We start from the raw sequence: 24,617 nt of genomic DNA on the forward strand, positions 1-24,617 counted from the left end.
AGAAAAATGAACAGAACCTCAGGGATAATTGGGCCTATAAAATAAAGATGTAGCATTTGTGTCTGCAGTCTTAAAAGGAAAATAAAAATACTTCAAGGAATAACGAATGAAATTTGCCAAGTTTGCCTGGGGCTCTGCAACAACCAAGAGGGCTGGGATGGGGAAGGGACATATGTATACCTATGGATGATTCATGTTGATGTTTGGCAGAAACTAACACAATTCTATAAAGCAATTATCCTTCAATTCAAAGATAAAATTTCTTTTAAAAAAGAAAATATGCCACGTTTGTCAAAAGACACAAAAACAGAGATTTAAGAAGCCAGGGAAACCCAAAGAAGAATAAAGATACATAAATCCACACCAAGACACATCAAAGTCAAACTTCTGTTACTTAAGTACACAAAAAGATACAGTCAAAGATACTACAGATAATGCTAAAAGGAATTCTGAAAAGTGTTCAAGTAATCTCCAGGAAGGCAGGAAGGAAAAAAGACAAAACAAAAACACATAGCAAACAGAAACCAAAAAACAAAATGGCAAACTGAAGTCCTAACATATAAATAATTGAATGTAAATGGTCTAAATATACCAATTAAAGACAAAGATTGGTAGATGAATTTAAAAACATGACCTAACCATATTCTATCTACAAGAAACTAATGCCCAGTAACAAATCCACTTTCTTCCAACTTCTCATCCTCACTTTTTGCTCCAGTCATCCCTGAAGCAAAGACTGTCACTTTAACAAGGAGGAGGAATTGAGTAAAAGCCCAGGTCTGCACATTAAAGTTCATAAATACCGTGAGAACACTATAATGCAAAAAGACACAAAAGTGGAAGTAGTAAGCGATTTTATTTTCTTCGGCTCCAAATTCATTGCAGATGGTTACTGCAGCCATGAAACTTAAAGAAGTTTGCTCCCTGGAAGGAAAGCTACAACAAACCTAGACAGCTCATTAAAAAGCAGAGACATTATTTTGCCAACAAAGGTCCATATAGTCAAAGCATTGGTTTTTCCAGTAGTCATGTACAGATGTGAGAATTGGACCATAAAGAAAGCTCAGCACCAAGGAACTGATACTTTTGAACTGTGGTGCAGGAGAAGACTCTTGAGAGTCCCTTGGACTGCAAGAAGATCAAACCAGTCAATCCTAAAGGAAATCATCCCTGAATATTCATTGGAAGGACTGTTACTGAAGCTGAAGCTCCAATACTTTGGTCACCTGTTGCGAAAAGCTGACTCATTGGATAAGGCCACTGGGAAAGACTGAAGGCAAAAGAAGAAGAGGGCAGCAGAGGATGAGATCGTTAGATAGCATCACTGACTCAATGGACATGAATTTAAGTAAACTCCAGGAGATAATGGAGGACAGAGGAGCCTGGCATGTTATGGGTTGCAAAGAGCTGGACACAGCTTCGTGAGTGAACAGCAACAAGAATGTCCCAATGTTCAGAGCAGCACTATTTACAATAGCCATGACATGGAAGCAACCTATATGTCTGTTGACAGATTAATGGATAAAGAAGTTTTGGTATACATATATAATGGAATATTACCCAGCCATAAAAATGAATGAATTTGAGTTAGTTGTAGTGAGGCAGATGAACCTAGAACCTGTCAAACAGAGTGAAGTAGGTCAGAAAGAGAAAAACAAAGACCATATATTAAAGCATATATGTGAAATGTAGAAAATTGGTATTGATGAACCTTTGCTGGGCAGGAATAGAGTCACACACATACAGAGTGAAACTTAGGACACAATGTGGAAAAGAAAGGATGGGACAAGTTGAGACAGTATCATTGACATATACCATGTGTAAAACAGTTAGTGGGAAGTGCCTATATAGCACAGGAAACTTAGCTCAGTGCTCTGTGATGACCTAGAGGGTTGGGATGGTGAGCTGGGTGGGAGAGAGGCTCAAGAGGGAGGGGACACATGTATATTGACAGCTGATTCACACTGTTGTACAGCAGAATTAACACAGCATTGTAAAGTAATTATCATCCAATTAAAAAAAAGTTCACCTAGCTCAGTAAAGCAGGGAGGTCAAATAGTTTCTCTGTGGTTTGAAGAAGCAAGTTAATTATTAGCCTAATGCCTGGCATGCTGCTGCTGCTGATGCAGTAGAAGCTAAACAGACATTCTTAAATTTTAAAAAGGATAAGCCAAAAATTAGGAGAAAATATTTATAACCATGTGTCTGTCAAAGAACTCATATCCAGAATATAAAAAGAATTCTTAAAATGCAAAAATATGAAGACAAACCAATTAGAAAACGTACAAAAGACATGAAAAGACATTTTACCAAAGACAATCAGATGGAAAATAAGCAAATGAAGACACTAAAATATCAGTCATTAGGGGAACGCAGACTAAAATCTTATATTATTACACACCTACCAAAATGTCTAAAATAGAAAATAGTGATTCAATTTCTCCACATTCTTACTGCCATTGGCAGTTCACTTCAAATGGCAGTAAGAATGTGGAGAAATTGAATCACTAATAAACCGCTGGTGGGAATGGAAAAAAATGGCATAATCACTCTGGAACGTCTTGGCAGTTTCTTCAAAAATTCAGTTCAGTTCAGTCACTCTTTGCGACCCCATGAATCACAGCATGCCAGGCCTCCCTGTCCATCACCAACTCCTGGAGTTTACTCAAACTCATGTCCATTGAGTCGGTGATGCCATACAGCCATCTCATCCTCTGTCGTCCCCTTCTCTTCCTGCCCCCAATCCCTCCCAGCATCAGAGTCTTTTCCAATGAGTCAAGTCTTCACATGAGGTGGCCAAAGTATTGGAGTTTCAGCTTTAAAAATTAAACACCCATTAAATGCACTTGTGGTCATGTATGGATGTGAGAATTGGACTGTGAAGAAAGCTGATTGCCGAAGAATCGATGCTTTTGAACTGTGGTGTTGGAGAAGACTCTTGAGAGTCCCTTATATTGCAAGGAGATCCAACCAGTCCATTCTAAAGGAGATCAATCCTGGGTGTTCATTGGAAGGACTGATGCTGAAGCTGAAACTGAAATACTTTGGCCACCTCATGCGACGAGTTGACTCACTGGAAAAGACTCTGATGCTGGGAAAGGTTGGGGGCGGGAGGAGAAGGGGACAACAGAGAATGAGATGGCTGGATGGCATCACCGACTCTGTGGACATGAGTTTGAGTGTACTCCGGGAGTTGGTGATGGACAGGGAGGCCTGGCGTGCTGTGATTCATGGGGTCGCGGAGAGTCGGACACGACTGAGCGACTGAACTGAACTGAACTGAACTGAAATGCACTTGTGGTGATTCACCCCAGAGAAATGAAAACTTATGTTCACACAAAAAACTGTTTATGAATGCTTACAGCAGCTTTATCTGTATTAGGCAAAATCTGGGTAACATCCAGGTGTGCTTCAAAAGGAAAGAGACAAACTATGGTACATCCATACCATGGACTGTTACCCAGCAGTAAAAATAAATGATTAATATATGCAACAACCTGGATGAATCTCCAGAGAGTTACGCTACGTAAAAAATCAATCCCAATGATTATATAATGTATAATTTTATTTATATCACATTCTTTCAAAGGACCAAATTACAGAAATGGAGAAGAGATGAGTGCTTGCCACAGGTTGCGAGTGGGAGGGAGAAAGAAGAGAGTATAGCTATTAAAGGATTAAAAGACAACATGAAAGATACAGAAATGTTCTGTATCTTGATTTTACTACTGTCACTATCCTGGTTGTCATACTATATTTTTGAAAGATATTACCACCAGGGGAAACTGGCTAAAAGGCACAAGAGATTGCTCTGTATAAATTCTTACAACTGTATTTTCATCATAATTATCTCAAAAGTAAAAAGTTTAACAGCAACAAGAAAATTTGGCTGTAATATAGAATTAACTGTCATCTATCTCGGATGATTTAATCATTTTCCCTCCTGGAGGCAAAACTTGGATCAAGTGAGGGCTTCTCTGGTAACATAGTAAAGAATCCACCTGCCAATGCAGGGAACACAGGTTCAATCCCTGCTCTGGGAAGATGCCGCATGCTACAGCACAACTAAGCCTGTGTACCACAATTACTGAAGCCCACACACCTAAAGCCTGTGGTCTGCAATGAGAAGCCACCGCAATGAGAAGCCTGCATAAAGAAACACGAAAACAGCCCCCACTCACCTCAACTAGAGAAAACCTATGCACAGCAATGAAGACACAGCACAGTCAAAAATAAATGACCAGTTGAAGATGACATAATACTATACATCAGTTCAGTTCAGTTCAGTTGCTCAGTCATGTCCGACTCTTTGCAGACCATGAACAGCAGCACACCAGGCCTTTCTGTCCATCACCAACTCCCAGAGTTTACTCAAACTCATGTCCATTGACTCAGCAATGCCATCCAACCACCTCATCCTCTGTTATCCCCTTTTCCTCCCACTTTCAATCTTTCCCAGGATCAGGGTCTTTTCAAATGAGTCAGTTCTAATGAGGTGGCCAAAGTATTGGAGTTTCAGCTTCAACATCAGTCCTTCCAATGAATATTCAGGACTGACTTCCTTTAGAATGGACTGGTTGGATCTCCTTGCAGTCCAAGGGACTCTCAAGACTATTCTCCAACACCACAGTTCAAAAGCATCAATTCTTCAGTGCTCAGCTTTCTTTATGGTCCAACTCTCTCATCCATACATGACTATTGGAAAAACCATAGCCGTGACTAGATGAATCTTTGTTGGCAAAGTACTGTCACTGCTTTTTAATCTGCTGTCTAGGTTGGTCACAACTTTTCTTCCAAGAAGCAAGCATCTTTTAATTTCATGGCTTAAGTCACCATCTGCAGTGATTTTGGAGTCCCAAAAAATAAAGTCTCTGACTGTTTTCACTGTTTCCCCATCTATTTGCCATGAAGTGATGGGACTAGATGCCATGATCTTAGTTTTCTGAATGTTGAACTTTAAACCAACATTTTCCCTCTCCTCTTTCACTGTCATCAGGAGGCTCTTTAGTTCTTCTTCACTTTCTGCCATCAGGGTGCTGTCATCTGCATATCTGAGGTTATTGATATTTCTCCTGGCAATCTTGATTCCAGCTTGTGCTTCATCCAGCCCAGTGTTTCTCACGATTTAAGTTAAATAAGTTAAATAAGCAGGGACAATATACAGCCTTGACGTATTCCTTTCCCTATCTGGAACCAGTCTGTTGTTCCATGTCCAGTTCTAACTGTTGCTTCCCGGCCTGCATACAAATTTCTCAAGAGGCAGGTCAGGTGGTTTGGTATTCCTATCTCTTTCAGAATTTTCCACAGTTTATTGTGATCCACACAGTCAAAGGCTTTGGCATAGTCAATAAAGCAGATGTTTTTCTGGAACTCTCTTGCTTTTTCGATGATCCAGCGGATGTTGGCAATTTGATCTCTGGTTCCTCTGCCCTTTCTAAAACCAGCTTGATTATCTGGAAGTTCACAGTTCACCTACTGTTGAAGCCTGGCTTGGAGAATTTTGAGCATTACTTTATTAGCGTGTGAGATGAGTGCAACTGTGCGGTAGCTTGAGCATTCTTTGGCATTGCCTTTCTTTGGGATTGGAATGAAAACTGACCTTTTCCAGTATACTATGTATACTATACACAGAAAACCCAAAAGAAACTATCAGGAAATTACTAAAGCTAATCACTGAATTCAGCAAAGTTGCAGGATACAAGGTCAATACACATAAATCATGTGCTCTCCTATATACTAACAATGAAAAATCAAAATAGAAATTAAAGAATTAATCCCATTCACTATTGCAACAAAAAGAATAAAATATCTAGGAATAAACCTCCCTAAGGAGACAAAAGAACTGTATATGGAAAATTATAAGACAATGATGAAAGAAATCAAAGATGACATAAACAGATGGAGAGGTATTCCATGTTCCTGGGTGGGAACAATCAACATTGTGAAAATGACTGCACTACCAAATGCAATCTACAGATTCAGTGCAATCCCTATCAAATTATCAATGGCATTTTTCACAGAACTAAAACAAAATTTTCACAATTCATATGGAAACACTAACTGAATAGCCAAAGCAGTCTTGAGAAAGAAGAATGGAGCTGGAGGAATCAACCTTCCTGACTTCAGTCTATACTACAAAGCTACAGTCACCAAGACAGTATGGTAATGGCACTAAAATAAAAATATAGACCAATGGAACAAGATAGAGAAGCCAGAGATAAACCTATACACCTAAGGTTACCTTATTTTTTACAAAGGAGGCAAGAATATACAATGTGGCAAAGACAGCCTCTTCAATAAGTGGTCCTAGGAAAACTGGAAAGCTACATGCAAAAGAATGAAATTAGAATACTTCTTAATGCTATACACAAAGATAAACTCAAAATGGATTAAAGACCTAAATGTAAGACCAGAAACTATAAAACTCTTAGAGGAAAACATAGGCAGAACACTCGATGAAATAAATCAAAGCAAGTTCTTCTATGACCAACCTCCTAGAGTAATAGAAATAAAAACAAAAATAAACAGATGAGACCTAATTAAACTTAAAAGTTTTGCACAGCAAAGGAAACTACAACAAGGTGAAAAGACAACCCTCAGAATGCGAGAAAGTAATAGCAAAAGAAACAACTGACAAAGAATTAATTTCCAAAATATACAAGCATCTCATGTTACTCAATATCAGAAAAGCAAACAACCCAATCCAAAAGTGTGAAAAAGACGTAAACAGACATTTCTCTAAAGAAGATACACAGATGGCTAACAAACACATGAAAAGATGCTAGCACAGCATTACTCATTATTAGAGAAATGCAAATCCAAATGGCTATGAGATACCACCTCACACCAGTCAGAATGGCCATCATCAAAAAGTCTACAAACAATAAATGCTAGAGAGGGTGTAGAGAAAAGAGAACCCTCTTGCATTGCCGGTGGGAATGTAAATTGATACAGCCACTACGGAAGATGGTTTGGAGATTCCTTAAAAAAGTAGGAATAAAACCACCATATGACCCAGCAATCCCACTACTAGCATATACCCTGAGGAAACCAAAACTGAAAAAGACACATGTACCCAATGTTCACTGCAGCACTATTAACAATAGCAATAACATGGAAGCAACCTAGATGTCCATTGACAGATAAATGGATAAAGAAGTTGTGGTACATATACATATATACAATGGAAAACTACTCATCCATAAAAAGGAACGCATTTGAGTCAGTTCTAATGAGGTGGATGAACCTAGTGCCTATTATATAGAGTGAAGTAAGTCAGAAAGAGAAATATAAATATCATATACTGATGCACATACATGGGATCTAGAAAGATGGCACTGATGAATTTATTTTCAGGGCAGCAGTAGAGAAACACATATAGAGAACAGATGTATGGACACAGTAGGTGGGGAGAGGCAGGAGAGGGTGAGATGGATGGAGACAGTAACATGGAAACATTCAATACCATATGTAAATTAGATATCCAATGGGCATTTGCTGTATGAATCAGGGAATTCAAATAGGAGCTCTGTGACAATCTAAAAGGGTGGGATGGGGAGGGAGATGGAATGGAGGTTCAGGAGAGAGGGGACATGGGTGTTGCTGCTGCTGCTAAGTCGCTTCAGTCGTGTCTGACTCTGTGTGACCCCATAGACGGCAGCCCACCAGGCTCCGCCATCCCTGGGATTCTCCAGGCAAGAACACTGGAGTGAGTTGCCATTTCCCTCTCCAATGCATGAAAGTGAAAAGTGAGACTGCAGTCCCTCAGTCCCAACCCCACGGACTGCAGCCCACCAGACTCCTCTGTCCATGGGATTTTCCAGGCAAGAGTACTGGAGTGAGATACCATTGCCTTCTCCAGACATGGGTGTACCTACAGCTGATTCTTGATGTATGACAGAAAACCACAAAATTCTGTAAATCAAATACCCTTCAATTAAAAAAGTAAAGTGCAATAAATAAAGTGAAAGTCACTCAGTTGTGTCCTACTCTTTGTGACTCCATGGACTATACAGTCCATGGAATTCTCCAGGCCAGAATACTGGAGTGGGTAGTCTTTCCCTTTTCCAGGGGATCTTCCCAACCCAGAGATCGAACCCAGGTCTCCCTCATTGTAGGTGGATTCTTTACCAGCTAAGCCACAAGGGATGCCCAACAATATTGGAGTGGGTAGCCTATCCCTTCTCCAGCAGATCTTAACAACCCAGGAAGAGAACCAGGGTCTCCTGCATTGCAGGCAGATTCTTTACCAACTGAGCTATTTGGGGAAACCCCAAATAATAAATAAAATGAACAAGCAAAAATTTAGATCAAGTGCCCAAAAAACTCATCACAGGTTCCCCACAGCACTCTGATTTCTTCACACCACAAAATGGTATACAGGGAAATATAAAAAGTAGTTATTGGAAGAAAACCTATGACAAACCTAGACAGCATATTAAAAAGCAGAGACATTACTGATAAAGATCTGCATAGTCAAAGCTTTGGTTTTCTAGTAGTCATATATGGATGTGAGAGTTGAACCATAAAGAAAGCTGAATGCTGAAGAATTGATGCTTTTGTACTATGGTGTTGGAGAAGACTCTTGAGAGTCCCTTGGACAGCAAGGAGATCCAACCAGACCATCCTAAAGGAAATCAGTCCTGAATATTCATTGGAAGGACTCATGCTGAAGCTGAAACTCCACTACTTTGGCCACCTGATGCGAAGAACTGATTTATTGGAAAATACCCTGATGCTGGGAAGGATTGAAGGCAGGAGGAGAAGGGGACAACAGAGGATGAGATGACTGGATGGCATCACCGACTCAATGGACATGAGTTTTGAAAGCTCAGGGAGTTGGTGATGAACATAGAAGCCTGGCGTGCTGCATTCCATGGGGTCACAAAGAGCTGGACACAAATGAGCAACTGAACTGAACTGACAATATTTATATATATAGTAACACATATTATGCTAAACATATATAATATTATAATAGTCTTAAAAATAAAATGGATTAAATTTAATCATAAGGGGTATAGAATGTGACTTTTTAATCACTGAGTTAAAATTAATGTATACCTATTTGCATACTACATATTTCAAATAAGGCTTCCTCTCAAAATTTTTATAATTGTATTTCATAGACTTACCTGCTCTTATCAGTCTTAATTCTTTTAACTGTCAGTTTCCAAGTAACAAATAATTTATTAATTCTGAAAAGAAAAACACTTCTTAATTCTATATTCATAAATCAGTACTAACAAAATAGATGAATAATTTAGTAAAGTCTTAGTAATACTAGAAAATTCCCTGGAAAGTGTTTCACTCATCCTGAGCTACCTAAAGAAAATATTAAACCGTATTACCTTTTTCCCAACCTATCAATAGAATACGGAGCACAAAGCAAATTAAGTTATTAAACTTCCCATAGATACATAATTAACTTAGTTCCAACATTCAAATAAGTATAAAACCTGTAAAACTACTATTTTCATTACAGATTCATTTGGCTACTAGTTTTAAAAGACAATTATATTTCAAGAAGAGTCAAAGGAGTCAAGATGGAGGAGCAGGAGGATGTAGAATTCACCTTTCACCACAAATGAATCAAGAACATATTTACAAATGAAACAGTTCTCACAGAGCATTTGCTGAACATTAGCAGAGGACCTCAGACACCTAAAGGGACAAGAAAGATCCCCACGTAACTGGGTAAGACAAAAGAAAGAAGGGAAAAGGAAAAGGAGGGGAAGTGGATTGGGACCTGTGCTCCTGGGGGGAGCTGAAGGAAAGAAGAGGTTTCAGCATCCAAGAAAGCCCTCTTACTGGTGGGGAGATCAGCCAGGACAGCTTTGAGGGTTTGGAGGAGAGCACAGCAATCAGTCTGTGGTGGCGGAACAGAGTAAAACCTACACAGGTTGGAGCCACAGCTCTGTGTGCCCCAGCCTGAGACATGCGTCTGCCAGTGAAGACAAAGGATAGGTACTGGACCATGGGGGTTGACGAGCAGACCTCGGGAAAGGACTGCTGATGGCTGTGAGGAGACAGTCAAAGAGGGTGGGGGAGAGTGGCTCTTCAACCAGAAATTCTCACACAGAAAGCCTCGATAGCCACAGAAGTGAGGTGCCACTGCTGAATGATGCACAAAGGCTGAGGCTGCCATTGCAGCCCCTCTTCCCATGCACCAGCCCCTGCCTCCCTGGACACTACAAAAGGAGCCTGCCAAGGCTGGCTCGCGCGTGCTTGTGACTGCCACGGCCTCCCACCCCCACCCCTGCACTCCATTGCCACTGGGGCAGGCTCAGATGCTCCAGGGAAGTCTGAGGCACAGATGCCTGTAGGCGGTCCTCATGCAGAGGTGGGGCTGAAACCACACCTGAGACACAGAAGCTGTGAAACTAAGGAAAATGAGCTGCAACCTCTCCTTAAACAGTACAGATAGCAGAGTTACATCCCTGTGACAGGTTTTATAAACTCAGCACCTGCAGAACATCTGAATGGTCAGTGAGTGATCCCACAGCTAAGACAGGTCTAGCTTTACCAGCAGTGAACTTTGTGGGCACGTACACATGGTGGATGGGCTAGTCCAGAGTCTGAGCTGTCCTCATAGTGCCCACAGTGGATCCATATCCATGATTACTATAATTCTGGAACCTGAATTCAGTGATCTATGTTGGTGGCCTGGTCAAAACACTTTAGAGACACCAGGGCTAATTGCCAGCATACTCACAGTTGGGCCGGGCCAAGAGCAGTGCCAACAACAGTGTAATCTGTGAGTCTGCACAGTGGGTCAAAGGCGACATAACAGAGCACACCCACAGACAAACAGCTCCAGAGAAGGAATACTCAGTGTCTTCTCTCCAAGTGGGAGTGCTCCAAGTCCACCTACCTCACACACCACAGATGAGAAACACAGCTCAGAAACAGATCTACATGCCTCTACTCCAACAACTAGGAGCAGACCCCACCCCTGACACAGCATTGACAATCACAGAGCAAAGGGTAGGCCCCATTAAATATTCAGGCCAGGGTCTGGTCACCACAACATCAGTCTCACTCCCATTGAAAGGGATAATGGTCAGCATAAACGTTAGAAAGAGGTGGTAGATATTTACACTAAAAACAGCCCTTGCACCAAAAAATATTAAGCCCATGCAGGCTACACAGGGAAGTTCACATATAAAAAATACCTAGAAGACAACTGAAAATGAAAATACAACAATCCCAAACCTATAGGATGCAACCAAAGCAGTTCTAAGAGGGAAGTTTACAGCAATACAATCTTACTTCAGGAAACAAGAAAAGTCTCAAATAAACACCTTAAACGTACACCTAAAGCAACTAGAGAAAGAAGAACAAACAAAATCCAATGTTAGTAGAAGGAAACAAATCATAAATACAAGATCAGAAATAAATGAAATAAACTAAAAAGTAGAAAAGATCAATGAAATGAAAAACTGTCCCTTTGAAGAGATAAGCGGAACTGATAAACCTTTAGCCAGATTCATCAAGAAAATAAGGAAGAAGGCCCAAATTAATAAAATAAGAAATGGAAAAAGGAGAAACTATAACTGACACCACAAAAATACAAAGGATCATAATAAACTACTATAAACAAAAAAGGACAACCTAAAGGAAATGGATAAATTATTAGAAAGGTAAAATCTTCAAAGACTGGATCAGGAAGAAACAGAAAATATGAACAGACCAATTATCAGCGTTGAAACTGAATCAGCAATTTAAAAACTCCAGAAAACTGAAGCCCAGGGCCAGATGGCTACACAGGTGAATTCTACCAAACACTTAGAGAAGAGTTAAACTCTTCCAACAAATGACAGAGAAAGGAGTTTCTGAACTCATTCTATGAGACCAGCATCACCTTTGATATCAAAACTAAACAAAAATATCAAAAAGTGAAAATTGCAGCCCAATGTCACTGATGAACAATAGATGCAAAAATCCTCAACAAAATTCAACAATGTGTTAAAAAGCTCATATATCATGATCAAGTGGGATTTATCCCAGGGATGCAAGGATTTTTCCATATCTGCAAATCAATCAATGCGATATTCCACATTAAAAAGAATAAAAACCGTGTGATCATCTCAACAGATACAGAAAAAGATTCTGACAATATTCAACATCCATTTATGATAAACACTGTCCGGAAAAAGGGCAGGGAGGGAAGCGACTGAAACATCATAAAGACAACACACCTGACAAACCCACCACGAACGTCACAGGCAATGCTGAAAAGCTGAGGGCATTTCCTCTAAGATCAGGAACAAGATAGGGATGTCTACTCTTGCCACTTTCATTCAACAGTTTTCTGGAAGTTCTAGCCATGGCAATCAGAGAAAAAAAATATAAGGATTCAAACTGTAAAAGAAGAATTAAAACTTTAATTGTTTGCAGATGACATAATGCTATACATAGAAGATCCTAAAGATACTACCAGAAAACTATTAGAGCTCATGAATGAGTTTAGCAGAGTTGTAAGATATAAAATTAATACACAGAAATCTCCTGCATTCCTATACACTAATAATAACCTATCAGAAAATAAAATTAAGAAAACAATCCCATTTATCATTGCATTAAGGCTTCCCAGGTGGCTCAGCAGTAAAGAATTCACTTGCAGGAGATGCAAGAGACATGGTTTCAAGCCCTGGGTCAGAAAGATCCCCTGGAGAAGGAAATGGCAACCCACTCCAGTATTCTTGCCTGGAAAATCCCATGGATAGAGGAGCCTGGCAGGCTACAGTCCATGCAGTTGTGAAGAATCAGACACAACTAAGTGACTGAGCATGCACAGGTCATTGCTTCAGAAAGAATAAAATACCAAGAAGATACCAACTGAAGGAGGCAAAAGACCTGTACTTTGAAACTATAAGAAGCTAATGAAAGAAACTGAAGATGACACAGATAGAAAGATATACTGTGCCCCTGAATTGGAAGAATCAGTACTGTCAAATGACTATAATACCCAACGCAATCTACAGATTCAAAGCAATCTCTACCAAATTACCAATGGCATTTTTTATAAAACTAGAACAAAAATTTTTTTAGTTTATATGGAAACACAAAAGACCCCGAAGAGCAACACAAGCCTGAGAAAAAAGAACAGAGCTAGAGGACTCATGCTCCTTGACTTTACACTATACTATCATACAAAACTACAATATTCAAAATAGTATAGTATTGGCACAAAAATAGAAACATAGATCAGTGGAACAGTATAAAGAGCTCAGAAATAAACTCAAGTACTCAAAGTCAATTAATCTGTAATAAAGAGGCAAGAATTTATAATGGAGAAAAGACAGACTCTTCAATAAGTGATACTCAGCAAACTGGACAACTGCATGTAAAAGAAATAAATTAAAACATTTTATAACACCATATACAAATATAATAAAGAACTAAAGACCATATACCATAGAACTATCAGAGGAAAAGAAGACATAAACAGGACATTCTTTGACAGAAATTACAGCAATTTCTTTTAGATACACCTCCTAAAGAAAAGGAAATAAAAGCAAAAGTAAACAAATGAAATCTAATTAAACTTAAAAGGTTTTGCACAGTAAGGGAAACCACTGACAAAACAAAAGGACAACCTACTGAATGGGAGAAAATATTTGCCAATGATATGACTGATCAAGGAATTTAATACCCAACATATATAAACAACTATACATCTCAACATCAAAGAAAAGGTTAAAAAATGGGCAGAAGAATTGAACACTTTTCCAAAGAGGAAATGCAGACAGCCAATGGGCACATGAAAAGATGCTCAACATTGCTAATGATCAGGGAACTGCAAATCAAAAACACAATAAGGTTTTATCTCACATCTGTCAGAATTACTAACAATACGTGGAACAAATGCTGGCAAGGATATGGAGAAAAGAGAGCCCTTGTACACTGTTTATGGGAATGTAAATTGATAAAATCACCATGGAAAAGTGTGGAGGTCCCTCAAAATAGTAAAAATGTAACTACAATATGAACACTCTTGATTACATATCTGAAAAAAACAAAAACACTAATTCAGCAAGATACAGGCACCTCAATGTTCATGTTATTTGTTCACCTCAAATAACATTGTAAATGTTATTTACAATTGTGAAATTATGGCAGCAAACTCAGGGTCCATCAACAGATGAGTGGATAAAAAAGATGCGGATTACACTTAAACACACACTCTCACACACACACACACATACACAATAGATTACTACTCAGTCATAAAAAAGTATCAAATTTTGTCATTTGCAGCAATACACATGGACTTGGAAGCCATTAAGCTACATAAAATGTCAGACAAAGAAAGAAAAATACTATATTATCACTTATATGTGGAATCTATATAACCCACTAGTGAATATAACAAAAAAGAAGACTCACAGGTACAGAGAATGAACTATATGAACTACTGGCTACTAGTAGGGAGGGAGCAATATAGGGGTTGGGGAGTAGAGGTACAAACTATTGCATGTAAAATAGGCTCAAGATGTACTGTACAACACTGAGAATACAGTCAATATTTTTAACAAATGTAAATGGAAAACAACCTTTATTTTTTTTTTTATCTAAAAAAGAATTTTATTAAAAAAGCACAAATGCAAAGAAATGAACAGAGGAAAATTTATGCGTCGAACCTGGACTGGTCACTTATGATAATATACATGCTACAATTCCATTCTCTCCAATCATTCCACCTTCACCCTCTCCCACAGAGTCCCAAAGACTGTTCTAAATGCCTAGATGTCCATCTGCAGATGAATGGATAAGAAAGCTTTGGTACATATACACAATGGAGTATTTCTCAGCCATCAAAAAGAATGCATTTGAATCAGTTTTAATGAGGTGGATGAAATTGGAGCCAATTATACAGAGTGAAGTAAGCCAGAAAGAAGAATATCAATACCGTATATTAATGCATATATATGGAATTTAGAAAAATGGTAACCTGAACCCTGTATAAGAGACTGCAAAAGAGACATAGGCATTTAGAAAACAACCTTTAAAAATTGCATAAAAATATAAAAATTTAAGGTAATACACGTCATGTTGATATTATGTAATCCTTATGTTTTTAAAATATGCATTCAGTTCAGTTCAGGCACTCAGTCGTGTTCGACTCTTTGCAACCCCATGAACGCCAGGCCTCCCTGTCCATCACCAACTCCCAGAGTTGACTCAAACTCACGTCCATTGAGTCGGTGATGCCATCCAGCCATCTCATCCTCTGTCTTCCCCTTCTCCTCCTGGCCCCAATCCCTCCTAGCATCACAGTCGTTTACAATGAGTAAACTCTTCGCATGAGGTGGCCAAAGTATTGGAGTTTCAGCTTCACATCAGTCCTTCCAATGAACACCCAGGACTGATCTCCTTTAGGATGGACTGGTTGGACCTCCTTGCAGTCCAAGGGACTCTTAAGAGTTTCTCCAACACCACAGTTCAAAAGCATCAATTCTTCGGCGATCAGCTTTCTTCACAGTCAAACTCTCACATTCATACACGATCACTGGAAAAACCATAGCCTTGACTAGACAGACCTTGGTTGGCCAAATAATATCTCTGCTTTTCAATATGCTATCTAGGTTGGCCATAACTTTCCTTCCAAGGAGTAAGCGTCTTTTAATTTCATGGCTACAATCAGCATCCACAGTGATTTTGGAGCCCAAAAAAATAAAGTCTGACACTGTTTCCACTGTTTTTCCATCTATTTCCCATGAAGTTATGGGACCAGATGCCATGATCTTAGTTTTCTGAATGTTGAGCTTCAAGCCAACTTTTTCACTCTCCTCTTTCACTTCCATCAAGAGGCTTTTTATTTTTTTTTAATATCTAAAAAAGAATTTTATTAAAAAAGCACAAATGCAAAGAAATGAACAGAGGAAAATTTATGCGTCGAACCTGGACTGGTCACTTATGATAATATACATGCTACAATTCCATTCTCTCCAATCATTCCACCTTCACCCTCTCCCACAGAGTCCCAAAGACTGTTCTAAATGCCTATGTCTCTTTTGCAGTCTCTTATACAGGGTTTTTTAGTTCCTCTTCACTTTCTGCCATAAGGGTGGTGTCATGTGCATATCTGAGGTTATGGATATTTCTCCCGGCAATCTTGATTCCAGCTTGTGCTTCTTCAAGCCCAGCGTTTCTCATGATGTATTCTGCATATGAGTTAGATAAGCAGGGTGACAATATACAACCTTGACGTACTCCTTTTCCTATTTGGAACCAGTCTGTTGTTCCATGCCCAGTTCTAACTGTTGCTTCCTGACTTGTATATAGGTTTCTCAAGAGTCAGCTCAGGTGGTCTGTTATTCCCATCTCTCTCAGAATTTTCCACAGTTTATTGTGATCCACACAGTCAAAGGCTTTGGCAAGTCAAGAAAGCAGAAATAGATGTTTTTCTGGAACTCTCTTGCTTTTTCCATGATCCAGTGGACGTTGGCAGTTTGATCTCTGGTTCCTCTGCCTTTTCTAAAACCAGCTTGAATATCTGGAAGTTCACGGTTCACATATTGCTAAAGCCTGGCTTGGAGAATTTTGAGCATGATTTTACTAGCGTGTGAGATAAGTGCAATTGTGCAATAGTTTGAGCATTCTTTGGCATTGCCTTTCTTTGGGATTGGAATGAAAACTAACATTTTCCAGTCCGGTGGCCATTGCTGAGTTTTCCAAATTTCCTGGCATATTGAGTGCAACACTTCAGCAGCAGCATCTTTTAGGATTTGAAATAGCTCAGCTGGAATTCCATCACCTCCACTAGCTTCGTTTGTAGTAGTGCTTCCTAAGGCCCACTTGACTTCACACACCAGGATGTCTGACTCTAGGTGAGTGATCACACCATCGTGGTTATCTGGGTCATTAAGCTCTTTTATGTATAGTTCTTCTGTGTATTGTTGCCATCTCTTAATAGCTTCTGCTTCTGTTAGGTCCCTACCATTTCTGTCCTTTATTGTGCTCATCTTTGGATGAAATGTTCCCTTGGTGTATCTGATTTTCTTGAAGTGTTCTCTAGTCTTTACATTCCTATTGTTTTTCTCTATTTCTTTGATATTGTTCACTTAGGAAAGCTTTCTTATCTCTCCTTGCTGTTCTTCAGAACTCTGCATTCAAATGGATATATCTTTCCTTTTCTCCTTTGTCTTTAGCTTCTCTTCTTTTCTCAGCTAATTGTAAGGCCTCCTCAGGCAACCATTTTGCATTTCTTTATCTTGAGGATGGTTTTGATCACGGCCTCCTGTGCCTTGTTAACGAACCTCTGTCCATAGTTCTTCAGGCACTCTGTCAGATCTAATCCCTTGAATCTATTTGTTACTTCCACTGTATAATCATAAGGGTTTTTATTTAGGTCATACCTGAATGGCCTAGTGGTTTTCCCTACTTACTTCAATTGTAGTCTGAGTTTTGCAATTAGGAATTCATGATCTGAGCACAGTCAGCTCCCGGTCTTGTTTTTGTTGACTGTATAGAGCTTTTCCATCTTTGGCTGCAAAGAATATAATCAGTCTGATTTCGGTGTTGACCATCTGGTGATGTCCATGTGTAGAGTCTTCTCTTGTGTTGTTGGAAGAGTGTGTCTGCTATGACCAGTGTGTTCTCTTAGCAAAACTCTGTTAGCCTTTGAAGCCCTGCTTCATTTAGTACTCCAAGGCTAAACTTTCCTGTTACTTCAGGTGTCTCTTGACTTCCTACTTTTGTATTCAGTCCTCTATGATGAAAAGGACATCTTTTTTTGGTGTTAGTTCTAGAAAATCTTATAGGTCTTCATAGAACTGTTCAGCTTCTTCAACATTAGTGGTTGGGGCATAGACTTGAATTATTGTGACATTGAATGGTTTGCCTTGGAAATGAACAGAGATCATTCTGTCTTTTTTAAGATTGCACCCAAGTACTGCATTTTGGACGCTCTTGTTGACTATGAGGGCTTCTACATTTCTTGTAAGGGATTCTTGCCTACAGTAGTAAATATAATGGTCATCTGAATTAAATTCACCCATTCCGGTCCATTTTAATTCACTGATTCCTAAAATGTTAGTCTTCACTCTTGCCATCTCCTGTTTGACCACTTCCAGTTTACCTTGATTCATGGATCTAACATTCTAGGTTCCTATGCAATACTGTTCTTTATAGCATCAGGTTTTACTTTCACCACCAGACACATCCACAACTTGTCATTGTTTTTGCTTTGGCTCAGCATTTTCATTCCTTCTGGAGCTGTTTTTCCTCTCTTCTCCAGTAGCATATTGGGCACCTACCAACTTGGGGAGTTCATCTTTCAGTGTCACATCTTTTTGCCTTTTCATACGGTTCATGGGGTTCTCAAGACAAGAATGCTGAAGTAGTTTGCCATTCCCTTCTCCAGTGATAGCTTGGAAGAAAAGCTATGACAAACCTGCCGCATGCAAAGTCACTTCAGTCATGTACAATTCTCTGTAACTCTATGGACTGTAGCCCACCAGGCTCCTCTATCCATGGGATTCTCCAGGCAAGAATACTGGAGTCGGTTTCCATTTCCTTCTCCAGGGAATTGTACTAACCCAGGGATTGAACCTGGGTCTCCTGCATTACAGGCAGATTCTTTACAGTATGAGCCACTAGGGAAGCTCCATGACAAACCTAGATAGCGTGTGAAAAAGCAGAGATTTTACTTTGGCAACAAAAGTCAGTATATTCAAAACTATGGTTTTTCCAGTACTCATGTATGGATGTAAGAGTTGGACCATCAAGAAGGGTGAGTGCCAAAGAATTGATGCTTTCAAACTGTGGTGTTGGAGAAGACTCGTGAGAGTAAAGGATATCAAACCAGTCAATCCTAAAGGAGATCAACCCTGAATATTCATTGGAAGCACTGTAGCTAAGCTGAAGTTTCAGTACTTTAGCCACCTGATGAGAAGAGCCAGCTCACTGGAAAAGACCCTAATGCTGGGAAAGATAGAAGGCAGGTGGAGAAGGGAACGACAGAGGACAAAATGGTTGGATGCCATCACCGACTCAATGGACATGAGTTGAGCAAGCTCTGGGAGATGTGAAGAACAGGGAAGCCCGGCATGCTGCAGTCCATGGGATTGCAAATAGAAACAACTAAGTGACTGAACAACAACTGCTGCTGCTGCTGCTGCTGCTAAGTCGCTTCAGTCATGTCCGACTCTGTGCGACCCCATAGACGGCAGCCCACCAGGCTCTGCCATCCCTGGGATTCTCCAGGCAAGAACAACTAGTTACATTAAATTACATATTATGTTACGTGATATCAGGATTCCTGAAACTCTTTGAACAGAGTAGTACTACTTTCACAAAGTAGTCTCAGAATGCTGATTTTTCAGTGTGTATACCCAGTTTTATAAAATTTTGTTTCATCTCTAATGTTTTCCTTTTTTGTGCATTTTACTGTGTGCTAAGTGATCAATGCAAAGAAATAGAGGAAAACAACAGAATGGGAAAGACTAGAGATCTCTTCCAGAAAATTAGAGATCCCAAGGGAATATTTCATCCAAAGATGAGCACAATAAAGGACAGAAATGGTAGGGATCTAACAGAAGCAGAAGCTATTAAGAAGAGATGGCAACAATACACAGAAGAACTATACATAAAAGAGCTTAATGACCCAGATAACCACGATGGTGTGATCACTCACCTAGAGCCAGACATCCTGGTGTGTGAAGTCAAGTGGGCCTTAGGAAGCACTACTACAAACGAAGCTAGTGGAGGTGATGGAATTCCAGCTGAGCTATTTCAAATCCTAAATGATGCTGCTGCTGAAGTGTTGCACTCAATATGCCAGGAAATTTGGAAAACTCAGCAGTGGCCACAGGACTGGAAAAGGTTAGTTTTCATTCCAATCCCAAAGAAGGGCAATGCCAAATGTAACTTGTAAGTAGATAAATTTTTAAATGACCTTAAATTAAAAAGCTCCCCACCTCCCTAATTCTGTTTTACTTTCCTTCATACCATTTCATCTCCACCTGACAGGTTATGTTTTCATGTGTTCTTATTATTTCTCATGTACTATAATCTGGTTTCCCTGGTGACTCAGACAGTAAAGAATTTGCCTGCAATGTGGGAGACCCAGGTTGGATCCATCAGTTGGGAAGATCCCCTGGAGAAGGGAATGGCAACTCACTCCAGTATTCTTGCCTGGAGAATTCCATGGAAGAGAAGCCCAGAGGGCTACAGTCCATGGAGTCACAAAGAGTCATACATGACTGAGTGACTAACACAAATACACACACACACTATAATCTACATTCTTTTGAGAGTAAGGCAATTTCTTGGTTTGTTCAATACAATATTCCCAGCATCTAGAATAATGTCTGGTTCTTAGCAGACTTTCATAAATATTCATTTAATGAATAAATGCATGAAAATCAAAAGGTAATTATAATTTAAATTTGCTTGAATATCTTTTTCTTAAAGTATTTATCCAAAAAGGTTAAGAGTTTTAATACTTAAATGAGTACATTTCTCTTATCTAAAAAATTGTTATGATATACACTATTTCCTCTATAATTCCCCATGTATATTGTATTACTGTAGTAGAACCCAGATGTTATCAAGGCAATTGTAATTTCACCAGGATCACACTACAAATAATTGGTTTCATGTTCATTCATCTCACCGAAAATTGGAAAATATCTTGAATTGCTGTAATAAATAGTAACATCTTCTTTCTAGTAGCCATTCCGAAGTAGGTATAAGTTCTATTTCTTCTTTACCACCTATTTTAGTAACCTGCATATATAAAGGACAAAACATGACTCAACTTTCTTAAAAAAAACATGCACTATATTCAAGAAATTACAAAAATCTGTATTTGTCTCATAGCTAGTTGCTTAGAGTAAGCTTTTTCTATATCTGACCTCTTCCACTTCATCTACACTCAAACTTGATTTCCCTTCACAAATAACTGTTACTTTGAATCTCATAATTTTTACAATTTCTATAAAATATTTACGAACTTACTTTTAACTACATGGATGCAATAGTTTCTAAGTGCATAATAATCCAAATCTCCAGATATTCCCACTTTGACATTCAAAAAACAAGATGCGCTTCCTCTCTTCCCAAGAGCATCTCTCCCCATCTAAATGTAACAGTCTCTTAAGTTTCTTTCATAAATGAAGCTGCCTGTATCTGCACATGCGCACTATGTGCCTGTTCTTATTCACAGAGGCTGTCCGTTCCACTTTCAGTTGATAATACATGTTTGGGCTCTTTCCATACCTGCACAGTCTACTTCATTTAGATATGGCCTTGCCCAGGTACATGGAAGAGTTTAGTTAGGAGAACGAAAGGGCAGAAAAGGCAGAGAGGAATTAAACAAATGATGGAAACAAGTTAACTGTGTACTTACAACTTGTAAATATCAAAGTTTTCTCTAAGAGTATAATAGGGAAATTTCTAGATCTGGGAATGAAGTTTCTGAAAAATCTGAGAAAAACACTCTACTTTTACTACTGCAATACTTACTATGCCAGCAAATGCCTGTTTTCTAGTTCTTCCTTTAATAAATTACACTAAATATTAAAAAAAGCACCTGAGAGGTAAAAAAAAATTCTTAAAATTGAATCCTCAAACATAAAATTCTACAAAAAAGAAAAAAAGTCACTATTAAATAACTCTCTCAAGGAGGCTCTTAAACATAAACTGTTACTCAAATGACCAGGTTTGTCTGAAACCCCAAAAGATGAATTTGTCTAATTATGTTATAAAATGAATAATTTTTCCATTATGATTCTGAAATTTTTAAAAATCCCTTGTAAATATTACCTTTGAGATAAATGAAGCAGTAATAATCCAAAATTCTTTGCAATGTCTAGCTCTGTGGGCAGAGACTATGTGAAGGTCATATGGATTATAAAGAGCTTTAGAATTTTTTCGAAGAAGGCAATATATAAATTCTCCATCATCTTTCAAAGGTTCCTGAGGTTGAAAAAAATGTAATTAACTTGATCAAATTAAGTAATAAAATGGTTAAACAGATTATTCAATAAGTTGAAACAATTTTAACATAGATTAAAATAAGAAGGGAAGCCAAAGTCAATGCTCTGTGACAACCTCGAGGGATGGGGTGGGAAAGGAAGTGAGGGGGGGTATTCAACACGGACGGGACACATGTATACCTATAGTCAATTCATTCTGATGTACGGCAGAAACTATCACAGTATTGTAATTATCCTCATATTAAAAATAAATAAATAAAAAAGAATAGTATCACTGAATGAAGCTAACATGAAATTGTGTCTAATCAAAGCTCAATAAAATCACTCTTCTTTTTAATTTTCATTCTTATACATAATGTGGTGATAAAACATCCATGAAAATTGATCTTTATGTTTACTAACATATGCTTATTAACCTGAAGAACTTGATGATACACCTAGTGTTTCACATACATTATCTCTACAGTTATCTCTTAAATTTGAGATTAAAGCTTGATCATTTTAATCTCATTTAAATTGATATAGAAATTAATTATTTTGAGAAATTAGGTAATTTGAGAAAAGTCATAAAGTCAGGAAATAGCAAAGTAAGGATTTGAATACAACTCTGATTCTAAATCCACATTCTGAGCTATTGCAATGTACTAAACATCACTTCCTTACTTACCTGGCATTATTGAGAAATCAGTCATTCTACATTAAGAAAAAGTTTTAAATGAAATTTATTTCAGTTTTGAAATTTTTAACTTTGCTGACAAAAATTCTACATGAAAGTTAATCAGTCTTTTTTAAAAGCTCAATTTTATTATAAAAAGCATTTAGTAACTTAACCTCATGCGACGAGTTGACTCACTGGAAAAGATTCTGATGCTGGGAAAGGTTGGGGGCGGGAGGAGAAGGGGACGACGGAGAATGAGATGGCTGGATGGCATCACCGACTCTGTGGACATGAGTTTGAGTGAACTCCGGGAGTTGGTGATGGACAGGAAGGCCTGGCGTGCTGTGATTCATGGGGTCGCGGAGAGTCGGACATGACTGAGCGACTGAACTGAACTGAACAATTTCTAACTACGGTAATTTAAAATCTTAGATCCAGTTTTACTTTAAAAAATTTTTTTCTTCCTTGAAGACACTGTTCTTCTCAATTGTCTCAGCTGTTTTTTTCTTCTTATTTTGACGTCTGATATAATGTGCTCTTAAAAATCTTAATAAACAACCTTAAAAACTGTAAATAAAATGAAATAATAAACTCTGGGTGATGCCTTATATAGTATATGAACTTTGTTACAGTTATTTGATTACTTGAGGCATTTCTACTCTAAATAACATCTCCAAAAAGTTAAGGTTACTAGAAATTTAGTGTAGACACAATTATTCTAAGTGGATCATATATGTAATTAAATAATCTAATTACAGAAGCAGAATAATAATATATTCCAATTATTCTTTTTCAATTAAAAACTAGTGTTACTTTTTTTATTCTCAATCCTTTTTCCATGTACAAATGAAACATATCCTATCAGAGAGTCCATAGTGAGCTTATGATAGTAAACTCCTGTACAGCTATGTTTTTTAAACTACCATGTCCACTAACTGCCAGATACCATGCCACAAGCTTTATCTCACTGAATTTTCATAGCTCTCTACAGTAAGCACTGCTGTCTCTACTTCAAGGTCCAAGACACTAAAGCTCAGGGAAGTTAGGAGCTTGCCCAAAATAACACTGTGAGTGCATTGAGATTCAAAACTAGGTGAATCTGATTCCATCATGCATGTATTTTACATTAATGTTGCCTCTGAATAATAATCAAAAGACCATTTATCCTCATGGGAACCGTCTAGAGCAGGGATTAGAAAACTATGGCTAAGTCCAGATGTCCAATTCTTAAATTATTTTTTTTTAATTCAGCTATGCTCATTTGTTTATACACTGTCTATCACTACTGTTCCACTACAATGACAGAATTAAGTAACTAGAACAGAAATCATATAGTCTGAAAAGCTCAAATATTTATTATCTGGGTGTTTCCAAATAAATTTTGCTGACCCTGATCTAGAACAGTGGTTCTCAACTGTGCATCAGAATCACCCAGAAAGTGTAATAAAATACAGATTTCTGGGCTCCAATTTCAGAGTTTTAGATTCAGGAGGTCAACGGTGAGGATGAAAATACATGTTTCTAATATTCTGCAAGCTGTTTTTGATGCTGCTTGCCTGGGGGTTGCACTTTGAGAATTCCTGAACTAAAAGTAGGAAGAGATGATCCTATTCCATCTTAGATCACCTGTCATAAAGGAGGTCACAGGAGGAAGATATTACTTCTAATCATAGCTTCTACCTTTAGTCTTGTGACCTTGGACAAGATAAAATCTCTCTGAGGAGGCTGCTGGGTAAGAAAAAAATACAAAAGGTAAGAAAATAGAGGAGACAGAAAATTCGTACCAGGAGTAGGGCAGTAAGGATAGAATGCTACAAAGTATTAATATATCAGGATTTCTTTGTAAATCACAAAAAACTAATCAACAGGAACACAAGAGTAGATTTAAATCTCAGGGAGATGTCTCATCTGTTCATTAGTCTTTAAATAAGTGAAATGAAGTTACATCAAACATTTTTTGTAAGCAATTACCATAAAACAATGATTGCAATTAGATTAATGTAATGATGTCT

At 38.3% G+C, this 24,617-nt stretch overlaps 1 protein-coding gene across 2 annotated transcripts in view; it reads right to left on the reverse strand.

Moving 5' to 3' along the window:
- DNAH14 (dynein axonemal heavy chain 14) overlaps nt 1-24,617 on the reverse strand; it is a 398,894-nt gene that overhangs the window by 344,613 nt on the left and 29,664 nt on the right. Inside the window, exons 5-7 of one of the 2 annotated variants that reach the window (XM_088845531.1) lie at nt 21,775-21,927; nt 20,624-20,736; nt 9,135-9,197 (exon numbers count right to left, since the gene is read on the reverse strand). In XM_088845531.1, the coding sequence (XP_088701657.1) occupies nt 9,135-9,197; nt 20,624-20,736; nt 21,775-21,927 (329 nt within the window). Of the gene's footprint in view, nt 1-9,134; nt 9,198-20,623; nt 20,761-21,774; nt 21,928-24,617 lie in introns of those variants that run through there. The other variant, XM_088845532.1, reaches the window with a different exon arrangement.

The sequence above is a fragment of the Moschus berezovskii genome, chromosome 17 (genome assembly GCF_049115385.1).
Source record: "Moschus berezovskii isolate FMDL1 chromosome 17, NW_MosBer_1.0, whole genome shotgun sequence".
Taxonomy (NCBI): Eukaryota; Metazoa; Chordata; class Mammalia; order Artiodactyla; family Moschidae; genus Moschus; species Moschus berezovskii.